Genomic DNA, 17,167 nt, shown 5'->3' on the forward strand with positions numbered 1-17,167 from the left:
CTTTTATACTGTATTATAATCAGGCCAAACTCATGTTTTTGCCATGAATATTGACGGGATAAACGCAATTTAATGCCAGTATATTGCTTTTTCTAGAACTATTCATAGGAACATTCCCACGCTCTGCTGCTATGCAAATACAGACTGAATCAAAGTGTACGTGTCATTGATCTTGCTGCCGGCCGAGATATGCATAGCTCAAACCCTTTGTACGCCGCCCAGTGTTATAACCAGGCCAAACTCATGTTGTTGCCATGAGCATGGAGGAATAAATTCGTAGTGACAGGATAAACGCAATTTAATGCCAGTACCTGCTTCTTCTAGAACTATTTATAGGAACAGTCCCACGGTTCTGCTGCTATGGAAATTGACTATTAAGGGTCATTGATCTTGCTGCGGGCCGAGTTATGCATAGCCGTACCCTTTGTACGGCGCCCAGTGATAACGACTCGACGTTACCAGGGAAAAGCATAGAATAAACTAAGAAAATATCAGTCTCTGAATTTTTGTGTGCAATTAAATCTTGTATTTATTATTTTCTTTAAGTCTCATTTTCAATTATATTTTATATTTGTTATATATATTTGAAAATGGATATGGTACGATTCAAATAAATTAATTACAATAAAGACAACAAGGAAGTGACAAAGAGAAATTAAAAATCAAACAAGAACAGCTCATTCAGTAGAACATAAATTAAAGTTAATTAGCGTACAGTTTATTACATGAACATAGGCCCAATTAATCAAGATCTACTGTGTGTGTGTACAACAGTCGCTTGTATATGCTTCTATGATAATCTGATCTAAACACAATACTTTTATTTAGTGGTTTTTTTTTTTTCATTTTGGAAGCTGAACAACAATAATTTAGGCCAAAAAACGGCTACCGTATCCGAAAACGCCATTCCTCTACACCCAGGCCCAATGTCTGTTTTCAAAATGACCTACAGAGAATGAATGAAAATAAATGGGGGAAAAATAATGCCACCCTAGCTTAGCCTACTGCATTAAATTCTGATATTCATCGTATATGTTGAGTATTTATTGGCGGTCAGTGTACTTTATTATGAATAGGACTACAAATAGTAGGCCTATTGTACACTTATTATAAGAGACAGGCCTAGGCCTATCCATGGAGGTATAATATCTATGTCCTAGGCCTCTCCTAGTTTTATATTTCTGCTGTCTGTTGGTTTTGATCGTAACGGTGACGATAATCTCGATAAATTATTAATGTAATTCTCAGAAATATAGCGTGAGCTACACGCACGCCAGTAGATGTTTTGTTGGTTAATTATGAAGTGAAATTTAGGTACGCATTCCAATGTTTTAATTAGTGTATATTCTTGCTTTTAATCCTTAAAAACCATTTGGAATCAACCTGAAATAAAGACGGAACTCAACAAAGCAAGTTCCTACTGGTTATTCTTTTTAGTAGACGTCCAATTCAAATTTGTTAGATTCGTCAGTTTAAATTGCAAATGCACCTCAAGATGCTATTCAAAACATGTTGCTAATTTTATTACGGAGGAAACTTGTAGAGAATAAAATCTAAATTGTTAGGTTTCTTTAGATTTGACTCTAAAATAATACCATGAGGGTTTCTTATTTGTTTTTTGCTTTGTTTTATAAATTTGTTCAACAAAACATTCTTGATTACACCAAGCTTGTTTACTGTCACGCATTATGAAACTTTGGGCGATCTGACGTCATCACAGCCGAAGCTCGTCTAGTGCAAAACGCCCCACGAAAATGGACCAATTGGCGGGCAGGCAGAGTTTTTTGGAGGCGCGACCTAATCTGTTTACAACTAGACTGCCGACCAGCATTACCCAACGAAGAACGTGTGCTTGGAAAAACATAATCAGACCTAAAGAAATGCACGCAAAAACAATATAAAAATCGCATCAATTTTATTAGTAAAATAATTAAATTTGCTGAGCAGTACAGCAAAACAACAGGTACTGTACGTATTATTAAATAATGTGTTGAATTTGCGTAGGCTAGGCTAGGCCTAGTCAAAAGAATCCAGGGCTTTGATAAATTAATAAAATTAAAGCTAGACTACAACAATCTTGTTGAAAATGACACAATTCTATTCTGTCTGCTGTAGAACCTTTTCCACACTGCAATAGTATAAAATTGAGGTTTTTGGAGTGCAGATAAAGTTTTATATCCATACCAGCCAGGAAAGTCCCTGGAGTCCAATCCATCACATTTAAGACAGTTTGGACAAGGAGAGTACACAACATTCCATAAATGTTTTCCTCTTATCATACAGTTTACTAGTCTTTTCAAGAGTAGGGGGTATTGTCTCTCATTAGTATGGCTTTAATATTTGTCAAAATAGAAAACTATGAAATAGGGCACAACAAAAGATCCAGATTAGCTTGGGTACGGACGCACAAAACAAACAGATGTCTGGAAAGTCACGTTTGCCTGTTTACAAAAAACTGCGTAACATACTAGCAACGTACATACTACATACACACGAGCAGGATTTTAAAAGTTCTTGCAAGCATAGGAACTAAAAAGTGTACTAAATTAAAGTAAGTGTACTTAATGTACTAAATTAAAGTTGATACTGTCATGGGAATAGGCATAGTTATATGCCTATTTGTCTTATTAAAATAGTACTTAATGTTTGTGTTAAATTAGCTGTAATTAATACCAATACCTTGTCAATAATAGGCATAATTAATAGGCTAAATGATATTTATTAATCATCATTATTGATAGTTATTAATAATAAGTATTATTCAACTTTTGTGGTAATATTCGTATATTAAAGCTGTTTATTAAAGTAAAATGATGATGTGACTATACTGTAATATCGATCTCCATGTTTCCATGTTTCCATGTTTCATATTTACAACTTTACAATTATAGTGTCGGGTCGGTCTAATATACAAATGTCTGCATGACAGACTCGGCTGGCCTTCGCAAAAGTTTTCCTAAAAAAAAGGAAAAAATTAATATAGTAGCATCTGTTTCCAGTGGTTAGGCCAGGATTGGGTCCAAGGGGACGACGTAGTTCAAATAACCTTATATATAATAATTTTGTTATCTAGTGAATGGACCATAATTGAAAGGTTTCGTCTTATAAACTATAAAATAAAAACAATAATTTATTCTGAAAATAGTCTGACTCTTGACTACCATGCTTATTCTACACAAGGAGTTACTACAACTTTCTGGAGTATTATTTTAAACATTCAATGTCATCGTCAATGTCATAATACACTTAGGCCTACAAAAGACAATAAGAGAATACACTGTACAGACCATTTTTGTTCTTGCTAAAGCAACAAATACAGTACAAGAAATTGCTTTGTCATACATTGAATAATAAAAAATGAAATTCAAATTTACGAGAGATATAGCAGACTCCAGCGAACATTTATTGACTATTATTACACTCCATTACCTAGGCCCTACAACACGCTGACATATCGAGATCTTGCCCACGCTGAAACACTTCGCAAGCTGGACTGCACACAATTCCACTCGTTCCAACGCTCGCTGGGATTCGCTAGACACGACTCATACCTCCGTCACGCTTCCCGGATCTGGTAATTCATTATTCATGATATTTAAATATGTTCCTCATGGCTGCTAGATTTAGTCTTTACCCGCTATACAATGGAGATTTAACAGATTAGCGCCCTCAATAGTTGGTTTTCACAGCTTGGTTTAAGTTTCACCATTTCTTGAAGTAAAACTGACTTAAAACAATCCAAGTGCGGACAGCAGGAAGATTTGCCCATTGGAATGTTACCGAAGGTATCACTGAAATCGTCTCTTTTTAAATCCAGCGCATTTACGTTTTCGACTAATTCAATTATTTTTTTACATCACAAATTTGGCATTTTGTTAAATACGTAATCTACTGGAGTGCAGCAGATATTACACTTCTAGATGGTATTTACTTTTTTATTTTTATTATTCTGGTATAATACACAAAACATACTAATGGCAGCCAAAGGCTGAGATGATTGTATTTAAAATCTGTGTGGAATTCGGCCCTAATTTTCCGAAATGCACTGACAATTAAGATTTCTAGCCTAGCCCTAGGAAGGTTTTGCACGGAGAATAGGCTAGCCTAGGCCAGGCTGGGCCAGGGGCAGTCTAGCTAGGCCTAGGCCAAACAAATCTATATAGGTGTGTTATAAAACAAATAATGAATGTTTAGTATACATGCAATGGAAAGAATATTTTCATTCGTTGAAAGATTCACTGTTCCATTCAACTCATGAAAATATTCTTCCCATTGCACTCACAAACAAATAGGTATACTAATTGAATATACCTATTTGATCATGCCAAGTAAATAAAAAGTAGTTTCTTGTCCTAATGTTTTGAAATAAGAAGAATGAGGGCACTTTTCATTTTTTACTCCGAGATAGCAAATCCAAGATGGTCGATTGGAAACAGCTACTACTTCCTCACTTTTACCAAGTAGACACATTGAAAGCAAATAAAAGAAGCACTAGACATGATTCATACAATATGTACCCCAACTATGAACGATCGAAAGAGGAATTTACCGATGTGAGTTAGCAGGATTTTCATACATTTTTTAAAATAAAAGGAAACAAAATTTGGTGAGGCAGAGAAAATGGATGCGCGAGGAGGCAAGAAACTAGTAATTTTTTTAAATTTTTTTTTTAAATTTTTTTTTTTGCCTTTTGAACAATTACATTTACTATAGTTGAAGTATAAGGGTTTTTCCAGATTTTATTTTAGTCAAGATATTTTTAGATAGATAGTTATTTTAGTTAGATTTTTAGGAAAACATCAAAACTGCAGAGGTTACCAGAAAAAAAATTCTGGATGCCTATATTTCGGCTGGATGCACAACCATATTTTAGTGAGGAAATTATAAAGGAGCATCAGGGAAAAACAACATAAAAAAACAAGTAGCCTGCCTACTTCATTTCACAGATGTGTAGTTATATGATAACAATAGAACCTAAGTTCTATATTTTGTGATTTTGTAATAGATTTAATATTTATGAATTAACTTTAACAATATTGAGTTTTCTTTTTCTGATTTGTCAGGATGAATATTTGTAACGTTCTACAGTAATCAAACATGCATAATTTTATTTACTGATATTAACAAAAATCACCATTATAATATGTAAGCTTAGTGATACTAGTTATAGAGGAAGATTTGATTAAATACTAAATTTATTTATTTATTCAGGTATAAATAAATATACAAACAGCAAAAAGGCTGAAATGTAAGAAAAATATAAGAATATTAAAAATACTGTAAATCTCATTTTTCATAAAGTAACTAATATATATGTAACTAATGTATGTATATAAGTAACTAATGTATATATTAAGAACATTTTTTTCAATAATGTAGCTTTTTTACAATGGTAGGAGATTACATGGTTGGTGCTTATATTTAAAAAAAAATAGTAGAAATGTGTTGGTACAGTCATAAGACTACTGCAACAAAAAATACTTTTTGCAACAATAGAGGGCTCACAACTGAAATAGTTTGAGTTCATAATGGTGTGAAAATTCATGGTCACAGCTGACTGTGTTATTACTACTATTAGCCAAAGTGTATGATGCCATGGAAGTAATAATTTCTGACTGAATACCCTTCAAGTTAATAATCAGCTTAACATTTAAAGAGAAAAGAGCAGCTGAATGTAATTTCTCCCCAAGCAGCTGGTTGACTACAAAACAGAGGATACAAAAGCCTAAGTAAGCAAGAATACTTTAAACCAGAAAAATTACCAAAATCTATTCAAACATATTCCACATAGATTTTACTATTTGTTAAAACCTAAGTAAATATATCCTGTGGCAAAAATCTGCACTATAAATTGTAGCATTTGGGTCACAGTAGAATGGTATTGATGTGGTTTAAGTAGAGAATAAAATAATAAGCTTAAACATAGGTCAGAATACCGTAGTAGCACAATAGTAACAGATTTACAAAATTCAGAATCAATAATTTACACTTACATAATCATTATTACAATTTTACATTATTCAACAGTGAGCAAACCTGCCAATTATGTGACGAAATTAAACAATGAATGCCATACAGCCGGTTTTTGTGACCTTGGGTTTAATCTACAGTTTGTCTCCCACCTCACCAGAACATAAATATATATAATCACAAGAAATATATATAATCACAAGAAATATATATAATACATAATTACAAGAAATATATAATATAATATATAATCACAAGAAATCTGTTAGAGATAGGAGCAAAGGGTTTCCTGTAAGCGATCACTTTAACTCTCAGGGACACTCCATAGATAATCTACGTTTTATTATATTAGGCTGTAACTACAAAGCTACTAGAGATAGACATTGCTCTGAATTATGTTGGATCATGCGTATCAAATCACACATCAACGGACTAATAAAGATCTAGGCTTTGCTAGTAGTTATACATTCACTAAGAATTAATCCCTTAATCATCTTAGTGGTCTCTGATTTTGCAAGACAAACTGTGTATGCATTGTTTCACCCAGTAATTATTTTATACTGTTGGCTCATTCGCCTTGTGAAGTCCTGAGGACAGGACGAAATGTTCGTGCCTAATAAAATTACGTTCTTATAATACGTCAACTGTGTATGATTTTTATCGTATCAATGTCTATATATATACTGTCTCTTATACACATCTACACTTCGCAAGCTGGACTGCACACAATTCCACTCGTTCCAACGCTCGCTGGGATTCGCTAGACACGACTCATACCTCCGTCACGCTTCCCGGATCTGGTAATTCATTATTCATGATATTTAAATATGTTCCTCATGGCTGCTAGATTTAGTCTTTACCCGCTATACAATGGAGATTTAACAGATTAGCACCCTCAATAGTTGGTTTTCACAGCTTGGTTTAAGTTTCACCATTTCTTGAAGTAAAACTGACTTAAAACAATCCAAGTGCGGACAGCAGGAAGATTTGCCCATTGGAATGTTACCGAAGATTAAGTGCATGAAAACTGGTGATATGCTAAAAACAAAATGCAATACAAAAGAAAAATACACAGAATTAAAAACAAAAAACAAAAAAAAAACAAAATTGTGTTAGGAACCTGTTGGTGATCATTTTCTTTGGGAGGGAGGTTCTGATTTTAAAAGAGAGCAGACAGTTGCAGTGGCATATCTAAGAAGTGTGCAGGGGAGGAGAGGGGTGCATTTCTCCTACAAAAGCTTGTCCCACCTTCTCATTTCAAGACCCCTAGATATTCCACACAAATGTAGATCTAATGGAGCTCCTGCTTCTTGTGCTGAAGACCATGATTTAAACCTGGCCAGCATCACATTAAAATCAGATAGCTCTGCACCTCGAATAACTCTGCCCCTCGAAAACAACCCATTTATAGTGTGAATGTCACTAGCCAAAAACTACTGATTTATGGTGTGAATTTAGCTAGCCCATCAACTACTGATTTACAGTCTGAATGTAGCCCAAAAACTACTGATTTATGGTCTGAATGTAGCCAAAAAACTACTGTTGATTTATGGTCTGAGTAGCTAGCCCATCTTCTGCCAGATGTTGTACTATACACCACCTAGTATTACAAATATTTTAATAATTCATAAAATACTAAACTTACTCTTGTTTTTGGTGTTTGTTTGAGACCCAAATGCGGCAAGCTTCTGTGTGGCTGTAGACAGAAAAACAAATGCATTAATAACAGGTTTACTAAAACAAAACAAATACATACTTTACAAATGAAAAAGACTAATATAAACAATTAACATTTTAATTAGAGAATTTATAATTAATATATAATATATATATCCTAACTTTGTTTCAATTTGTAGATGTTTCTTGTTTGAAACGGTGTTCAAGTAGACCAACTATGTAGTAATTCAGTTTATTTTTTGGAATCAATTCTCAGCACCATTTTTTATGGTAATTTATGTTTTGTATTGTAATGCTTGTTTATGAGGGAAAATAAATGAAATTAAATACACTATAGCAACATTCAAATAATATCATTATTATTGAAATGAAAATATTGAACACAGAGTATTAGAAATAAGTAGCTACAGCTAAAACAGCACCCTCAATCTATTCAGATTTCTCTCCTGAAGACTCAATCCAAGCCGTAGTCTAAGTGGTTCTCTCAAGATTTATTAAGAGTAAACTTTAAGAAATACTTAAGAATTATACAGAGATCCCAAGTTTGAAAACCCAAAAATAGGGAGATTTTTTTCATGAAGCTATCGCCTCATGTAGCGACGCGCTGTGACGCCTTACAATGCGCTGTGCAACATGAAAGTATTACACAAAATGACGAAAACAAACAATTTTCATCAATTTGTTTACTTTTATTTAACAATTTTACATTTGTTTACACATTGCAGTTGGCCTAAAATATAAATTTATAAATATTATTATTTATTTAGCAATTAGCTAGTAAAGCGTTCTTGGCAGCAGTCAACAAGGCTTTGCTTGGTTTATTGGCATGTTAGAGGCTACGGCTGATTTATTACATCTCATCAAAGAACATAGAATTCTAGCAAGGTAACTGCAACTTGCAAGATTCACATGTTTTACTGAAAATTTAAAAAATATATATATATTTTAATTTAGTTAGTAAATCATACTACATGTTTTAAGTCGGCATTTATATATGTCTAGCCTATAATAACTGGTACATAATGCCATGAAAAAAACATTAAATCCTGCCTCACTAGGCTCCATCTATACGTGCGTAACTAGGCCTAATACCGCAGAGTCACAACCACCACTACACACAGACGCCCACCTAACACAACACACATACAGTACATACCCTGCAGTGTTGCAGATAGAGCCAGCAGGCCTATTAAAGCCCTACATGTATTTCGGGATCGATATAAAATAAACTTCATTTTCGGAAGACTGCTTAGTACCAAAACCTATTAACTATAATTTTTTAGTATTTTTATTAAAGAACTGAAGCTTACTTGAAAGAAAAAGTATTTTTTATGCACCGATTCTGTTCCAAATTTTCGCGGCGAAAACTTGGGGCCCCATCCATTCCCAAATGGTTTCTGATTTTGTTAATTTGTTGAAATTTATTTACTCAACTGACAGCCATCTCATTGAATGAGGTCGGCACTGGATGCAAAAGATCGTAACATGGAGGATAAACACCACGGATCTAGGCCTGCCTTGCCCTGGAGTTGTTATTTCGATAAACAACTTAAATAACAACTCCCTGGCCTTGTTTATGACATTTTATGGCTCAGCGAGCGCCATAGTATATTGTTGGCTTAAGATAAGAAATTTTGTTTCATTGCTCTATGACATAGTGGAAATCACATTTTTCGTGAAATTTTTGGGATATTTAAAAAAATCGGGAGATATTAATAAAAATCGGGAGGGCGGGAGACGGCCTCAAAAATCGGGAGAACCCGCGAAATTTTGGGAGACTTGGGATCTCTGAGAATATCATTCAAAGACATACAATATGCAGATGGCAAAGTGAAGATGTTCATAATATAAAAATGATCAATCAGTCTAGTTAGAGTGGCATAGACCGTATGTCATAGTTACAAATTTTTCCAAAAAACAGGGCGGATCCAGAATTTTTCAAACGGGGGGGGGGGAACAACAGTAAGTGAGTAGCACATAAACATTGATTTGCATTGAAATTTTTAAAATTTAGTGGCAAAATTATGTACCCCCCCCCCCACCAACTGGATCCACCCCTGAAAAAAATCTGTGAGAACTCACATTGCATAGCATGCACCACTGGCTGCGGGCCAAGGCCCCGGAGGAGGTGGATGGGTTTGTTTGTTTGTTTTTATTTCATGCTCACAAAAACAATAATACAACAAATTTACAAAGCAAAAAAATTCAAAATTAAAAGAGAAAAACATCAGAACAGGTTAAAAGAAATCAGACAATCCACAGAACATGGACAAAAGAAAAGAAGAAATACACAATTATACGCATCAGAAAAAGAAAACAGGTCAGAGGGAGCATTGGATTACCAATTAAACTCGATTAAAAATTAAAAGGAGCTCCCTGGAAGCTCACACAATCTGAGCATTTTCACTGACCAGGTTTGGTCGAATTCGGCACAACCGTTTGGCACTAGTAGCGTTTTGAAATGTTGCCAGAAGAAAGATAGAAATAACCCCTTAATGAAGGGTACAACAATTTTTTGCTAAGTTGCAAACATGCAAACTTTAATTGTATTTTTCCCAAAAAGTGAAAATTTCGAGTTACGTTGTTTTGCCACGGAACGGCTGGCCGGTAAAACATACCAAGAAAGATTTACTATATACAACTAAATAAAACGCACAGTATTGTTCATTCAAGAAAAATAAACAGTCAGGATTAATGTCCCTAAAACAGAAAAAAAAATTATTGTAGGTTATAATATATGTGATTGACTCTGGGAAAACCAGGTACTTTTTGTCAAAAACGAATATCTTCAAATCATCAAAAAATGCATGTTGGATTGAAAATATATATTATCATATCTTTCCCATATGTTATCAATTTTAACAATTTTTACATCAATTATTAGCTTTTGACATCTAGATTACAAAAATCTAATAATTTCAATTTTGAGAAAATGGCTTGGTTTTGCTATAGTGGGTCACTTATCTCTTGATATTCTATAGTTTCCTTTTTAATATTTGTGGTTGTAATAAAGGCAAAATAATGATATTCATGTGCAGATGAAAAAAATAAACAGGCGTTACACTGAATATGTGAAAATGTCAGCTTACTTAATTATGCTGACTGAGTAGCACACTTAATTCTACAGGGAAAACCAAAGATCATTCTCAAAGACCATTATAACATTCTCAACAGACAAAAATCATTACTCTCTCTGCTTACCTTTAATGTGTAATAGCCTTTAAACATATCAAAGGCTGCCTGTTCGTACTCCCATTCAAGCCTGTCATGCTGGATTTGAAATCGTCTGTGAAAATAATAATTTTTATATAATAATTAGCATCTACAACATTAGCATCTATATTCATCTCTATATAATACGGCAGCTTAGGGCCATACTTGAATAGAATGTGGACGTTACATAATTTTTAAGATACCATACAAACCTTGAATGACCTTGAATGACCATCAAAAATGGTATGATAGTATTCCTTGACCATATATACATACTTTCAGACATTAGAATTATAATTCCAAGTGGTTTTAAACATGGGTTTTATATGGCAGCCCTTTTGAAATCAAAGATGGCTGCCAAAATGATCTCGGATAAGGTAGCTTCTACCAAAACTTGAATGTTATGACCATTATGAGCATGTAAAAAAAAATTGGTAACATGTCCACATCCATCTGTTAAGCTGCCGTACTATGTTTTTCTGTCTATGTATATAATAATTTTATTAAACAATGTATAACAGTTATTTTGAGTTCAGACTTGACACTAAATTAGTGATAATGAAATGGTCACACGTCATAATAAAATTAAATAATGAGATATTACCATCACGCACTACACTTACATTTATATTTAAAATATTCTCATTGCTATTGTCATAACAAATGCCAAAAAAAACCCACTAGACATGTTTTAGTTTATTAATTAACCAATCATACAACAATGACATTTGATTGCTTTTTTTCTCGAAATTAAATTTCTCAGTTTTCCATTAAAAAATTGCTAGGTATGTGCCTAACTCCAGACCAAAAAATTTGCTTTTTTTCTCTATTTTTACAACCCATTATAAAACTATAAAAATAAATTACCATAAGAATTTATTTGTTTTACAATTTTAATTTTTTCTAACACCATTTTTCATAATGAAATTAAAATTAACATTATTTAAAATTCAATTTTAATGTGGCAACTAAGAAATTACAAGCAGGGCAGGAAAAAGTGTGTGACCAAACACGAAGGCATCATGAATGTCCAGGAGGCATTTTTGGGGAAAAAGTAAAAAAATTAAAAAACTGTTGGGCTATATAGTTTACAGGTAACATATGGTGCTGGAGGCATTTTATCAAGACAATTTTCATGGTCGGAGGCACAAACATTTTTTTTCATTCCAGCCCTGATGACAAGTATGCCTATATACACAGCAATGTAATCTGCACATGGCAATGGGATTTAATTCATGCTCACACATTACTGTACATTAATAAGTAAAGAAGATAATTGTTTAATACTTACTCTAGATTATTCCTTTGTCTTTCAAGTTCCTTTTCCTTTAAAAAAAAAGAAAAGAAGAAACTCAAGAGTATTTTACATTCAATAATCGGGGTCATGTCAATAAATAAATAAGCAATTAAGAAATTTATCAATCAATCTATTATAAATCATTACATTATTCAACTAATCTCTATTGTGGATAACTGTTTTGTCAATCAATCAATCAATCAATTAATCAAGCCAATTAAATAATATAATCATTGTCTTATATTTTATTGTTATAAATTGTAATTTTGAAAATTATTATTAATAATCATTAAAATTATTAAATTAATTTTAATACATAATTTTTACTTAAAGATAAAAAATGGAATTAATGCAATTTCTAAAATCTCTACAAGCACAAGACCAATTTAAAACTACATTAAAATCAAAGTACTGTAAAAACATTAAAAACAACATATAGAGTACTACACTGTGTTATGTCCAAGATACCATGTGATACTACTCTGTTGTATCGTTGCAAAATGCGTTCAACAGGACGCCATTTTTCCACTGACAAACCATTGATCCCAATTTCTTTCTTTGTAAATTTTAATTGATGATTAAATGTGTGTTCGATAACTAATATAATGCAAGCTTTGTGTTTTTAGTACATTTTGATGGTAAAATATTAGATTTTAAAATGCCTATTCCAGAAAGCCTATGAGGTCATTCAGACGTAATGAACGGTAACTAATGTCTGGTTGGCGACAGAGGGCACCACCTGGCGTTGTGACAACACGAATGTGGTACTCTATACTGTAGGCCTACTGGTAAACTAAATCTAAAGTCTACATAAATATAAAAAGTGAAATTTAAAAGTTTTCATCTAAAATATTATCTCTGAAATTGAATTACAATCCATAATTTCATTTCTCTGAAAATAAAAAGAGATGGTACAAAAATCATCCATGTACTACCATTTACATTCTTTAATCTGAACTAAAATAAACAAGTGCAACAATTGAGGTTAATCTTTAGCTAAAATCTATAATTTTATGCAAATAGAATTACAATAAAATTAATATTAACAATACGAGCCTCGCCATCCCAAAATCAGTATACTGTGACTGAGGTGTTTCAGTATAACTTTTACTCATACTGTAACTTTGGCACTGTAGTAAGTCGATTCCAGCAAATGACCATCATTTTAAAGCTTATAATTTGGAGAATATGAACATATTAAAAAGTCAATTTCCTTGTTTTGGTCACTGGTGCTGGTTTTGGCATGACAAACCCCATATGTTTAACAATACAGTAAAACTCTAATTTTTAGTTTTTCTATATTCATTGTACATATATTGTACTAGAAGTTATTGAAGCAGTGTTAAAGCAAATTTACTGCAACAAAACTTTCTACAGTACCTTAGTTCCCCGTGTTTAATCCCACCCCCCATTAACGCGAAAATGGCAAGATTTTGGGGGGTCGGATTATACCCAAGGATTCCTGTGTGCATGAACGAAAATGATGATCGTTTTGCGAGGTGGCAGAAGCATTAGAACAACTGCCCTACGATTCAATGGCCTCCAAAACTATATTTCGGTGAAGAAGTACGAGTTTACTCGAACATCAAAGGGAAGGGAACACCCTACAGTAATTAGTAGGCCTAAGTGCCTAGCTAGAGAGGCCACATCTTGGTCTTACCTCAGCTAGGCCAGCCTTTCCCTAAACTTTCTTCATATCATATCATATATCATATCATCATATCATTTATTTCACCAGTTAAAAAAATAAAAAAATGTATGGCTGACTGGCCGGATTGCCCAAAAGCAACGCAAAGTTACTGTCACGGGGCTTTCCTGGCAGTGCATACAGTACAATTATACATAAAATTCAAGTATAAAAATAGAAAATTATATATAATACCATCTCTTTTAAAAATTTCATTTTAAAATGTGAAAGTTACAAAAGCTAAAAACAATTTAGAGCGCATAAATACATAAAAATAAATCAAATCAAATCAAATTAATTAGCAATAAAATGGCAAAAAGGGGAATAACAAGCAAAAGATCATTACAAAAGGATAAAATTAACTTTTAAAATGAAGTTCAAGGTTATTTATAAAGGGATAGCTAAAAATGAGTTGATCCATGAGATCCACTGGCAGCCCAAACCAGATCCTTGGAAAAGAGTTTAAAGACAGAGAATTTATGAGCATTGGTTCAAGCAAAATTATTGTTAAACTTAAGATGATCACTATGTCTGTGGTTAATTGAAATAAGGCTAAAAATATTGATTTTGAGAATTCAATAAAGACACTTAGCAATGAATGAAATTGTTAGAAACTGAAAACATTAAGACGGGCAAGTCTCTCGTGGTAATGAAGCCTAGTGGATCTTGATGTCGTAGGTAAATTTTTTCCAAGCAACAACCGATCCAACCAATCACCCATCACATCTGAAGATGCATGATGTAACAAGTTATTTTTAGCAGACAGAGTCTCTGTGAGAGTCTTCATACTGCGAATTAATGATCCTACCAGCCTGCTGGGCGGGTCTCTTTAGGGACGGACCACGGTGTAGTATATTTTTAGCCACAGCTGTGGAACACCGAGTCTTCGTGCTGTGAATTAACAATCCGATCAGCCTATTGGGCGTGTCTCCTTAGGGACGGACCACAGTGTTCCTTATTTTTAGCCGCAGTTAGCAAGCTTGTTTATTTTAGCAACAGTAAACAACAAGAATTTACAAGAACGGGCTTTGTACTCAACTTTATGGCGACCAATGTCCCGTCTAATCAATTGGAAAAGTTTCAGGTCTGCCGAATTCGGAGCCAAATCCTTTGAATTTGTTGAATTTGCCAACCTAGACCTAGGCCTACTCACGTAAATTATAACCTGGGACTTTGCCCGGGGAAATGCCTGTACGCGGAGTTGGGCGTAAAGTCGGGGGTGGGATTATACCCGAGGTGGGATTATACCCGAGGAACTACGGTAGTATTACAGAACTACCTTCTTAAAATACTGTTAAATTAAACTGATACTTACTAAAATAAACACAATATAAAACATACAAATAATGTATTAATTATTAACCCTTTTAGGGTTTTTAAAGTATTATAAACCTCAAGGAAAGCAAGCAAATCAAAATACACACTTAAAACACATTATTATTATTATATAAATACGAGGGCAAAATAATTTGTATAAACATGCACAAAAGTAATTGGTAGTAAAAATTAAAATATAAACATAAACAAATAGAAGCAGTATGCTCCAAACATTTCATGACCTAAATAAAGACCTACTTCGTTATATCTGCTTTCTCCAGACTGCAACCAACGAACCAAAGAATTGTTTAAAAAATAACAATAAGCAATATTGAATAGTGTACATGTACAAGGAAATGGTAGCACATTTTTTGGGAAGGGGGAAGAATTTGAGGAATGAGATGCAATGAGTAAAACACTGTTAAAAGGCCAACAATTAAAAACAAAAATAAATGCAATCATGGTTATTTTGGAAACAAATATAAAATCTTTTTTGTTTGTTTTTTTTTTACAAATACAAAAATATAATTACTGTACCTAATATACTAGCAGTTTTGCTAGGAGGACAGTATACGACTCAATGAAAAATATTATTGATTATACTGTGTTAAAAATTTTAATTATATTTTGTTTGATTATTAGATAGATTCAAGTAAGCCTGTGAGATATGGAAGAGGACCTTTATTAAATCTAGTTGTACCATGATGTCCATATCTTTTCTCCTTTCTAAGTCGCATGGTGTGAGTAGAGGTTGGCCGTGGAAACCAATTACTGAAAATAACGCCTTACACAATGACTTCCGACGTTCACTGAGAGGTAGAGCGCAGAGTCATAAGTCGTATACTGCCCCCCAAGGATGGAACGGCAAACTCGTTTTTGCATACTTTCTAGACGGGATATCTGCAGCACAGTGAGGCCGTTATTCCACAATACGACGGCATATTCTAATATGGGGCGGATGTAACCTTTGTACACAGTCAATAACTCTTTAATATTCAAATAAGCCTGTTTCAATTTACGGAGCATGAATAGTTTTTTATCAGCTTTTAGTAGCATAAGTTTGACATGACCTCCTCCCCCCCTCATTTCAAATCTGACTGGAAAAGAACCCCCAATAATTTAACTTCAGAGACAACTTGTAATTTATGATCAGCTATGTGAAGACCCAGGTCTGGAAGCATTCTCTTACCAAAATAAATTTGCATGACTTAACACTAATAAGTTTCAATTTATTAGTCGTTGACTACTCTTGAAGAGAGATTAGTCCCTGCTGAATCAAACTTGGTTGGCCTAAATTCTACTCTCTCCAAGCATCAGGTATTCAACATACTTCCAGACCTGGATCCCAGAATCAGATCCTAAAACATCATCTGTAAGGGCACTATTAATTACACACAAAAAAATTATGGGCGCAAGGATTGTACCTTGAGAAACTCCCCCAGTAAGGTTTTCCCATTCAGAAAATTTGTTCTTGTACTTAACACTTTGATTTCTGGCCGAAAGGAAATCCACAACCCATTACAAGATAGAAGGGGAACGTCCATTTCTTTGAAACAATTAAATGCAATTCTATAATCAATAAGGTCAAAAGCCTTTGTAAAATCTGTTAGGGCCAGTGTACTAATTGAGTTTTGATGACGTTTTGTAATATTAGTCCAATATTCTAAAATCTTTGTGGAAAAACAAGTAATTATTGGAGAAGGGGAAATTACCTTTTTTGTTCCTTCAAGATGTCTTTTTTGTTTAATTTCTCGTTGAAGAATTGTCAATTTTAGCTTCTCTGCATCCAGAAGACGACTTGTTACCTATGTAAAAAAGGAGTACATTAAAGAACATGAAAGGACACAATACACAGATGAAATATGTAATACTTAACAATAAAATTGTCCTTGCTTCACAATCAATAATACTGGGCAAACATATCATGTATTGTTATACTGTATAGTAAATATGATTATTGATTTGCAGTATAGACACATGTGATATATTGAATGTATGCTCATACA

At 33.4% G+C, this 17,167-nt stretch overlaps 1 protein-coding gene across 3 annotated transcripts in view; it reads right to left on the bottom strand.

Moving 5' to 3' along the window:
* Positions 1 to 2,115: 2,115 nt before the first annotated feature.
* The window catches only part of LOC117112357, a 61,584-nt gene continuing 46,532 nt past the window's right edge, over positions 2,116 to 17,167 (bottom strand). For 2 of the 3 annotated variants that reach the window (XM_033255436.1, XM_033255437.1), the window contains exons 3-8: positions 16,874 to 16,966; positions 15,420 to 15,443; positions 12,152 to 12,186; positions 10,849 to 10,933; positions 7,616 to 7,666; positions 2,116 to 2,956 (exon numbers count right to left, since the gene is read on the bottom strand). In XM_033255436.1, the coding sequence (XP_033111327.1) occupies positions 2,801 to 2,956; positions 7,616 to 7,666; positions 10,849 to 10,933; positions 12,152 to 12,186; positions 15,420 to 15,443; positions 16,874 to 16,966 (444 nt within the window). In that variant the 3' untranslated portion in view covers positions 2,116 to 2,800. The remainder of the gene's footprint in view (positions 2,957 to 7,615; positions 7,667 to 10,848; positions 10,934 to 12,151; positions 12,187 to 15,419; positions 15,444 to 16,873; positions 16,967 to 17,167) is intronic. The other variant, XM_033255438.1, reaches the window with a different exon arrangement.

This window comes from Anneissia japonica, unplaced genomic scaffold (genome assembly GCF_011630105.1).
Source record: "Anneissia japonica isolate Jap-2015-1 unplaced genomic scaffold, ASM1163010v1 scaffold581_len1011336_cov187, whole genome shotgun sequence".
NCBI classification, from domain to species: Eukaryota; Metazoa; Echinodermata; class Crinoidea; order Comatulida; family Comatulidae; genus Anneissia; species Anneissia japonica.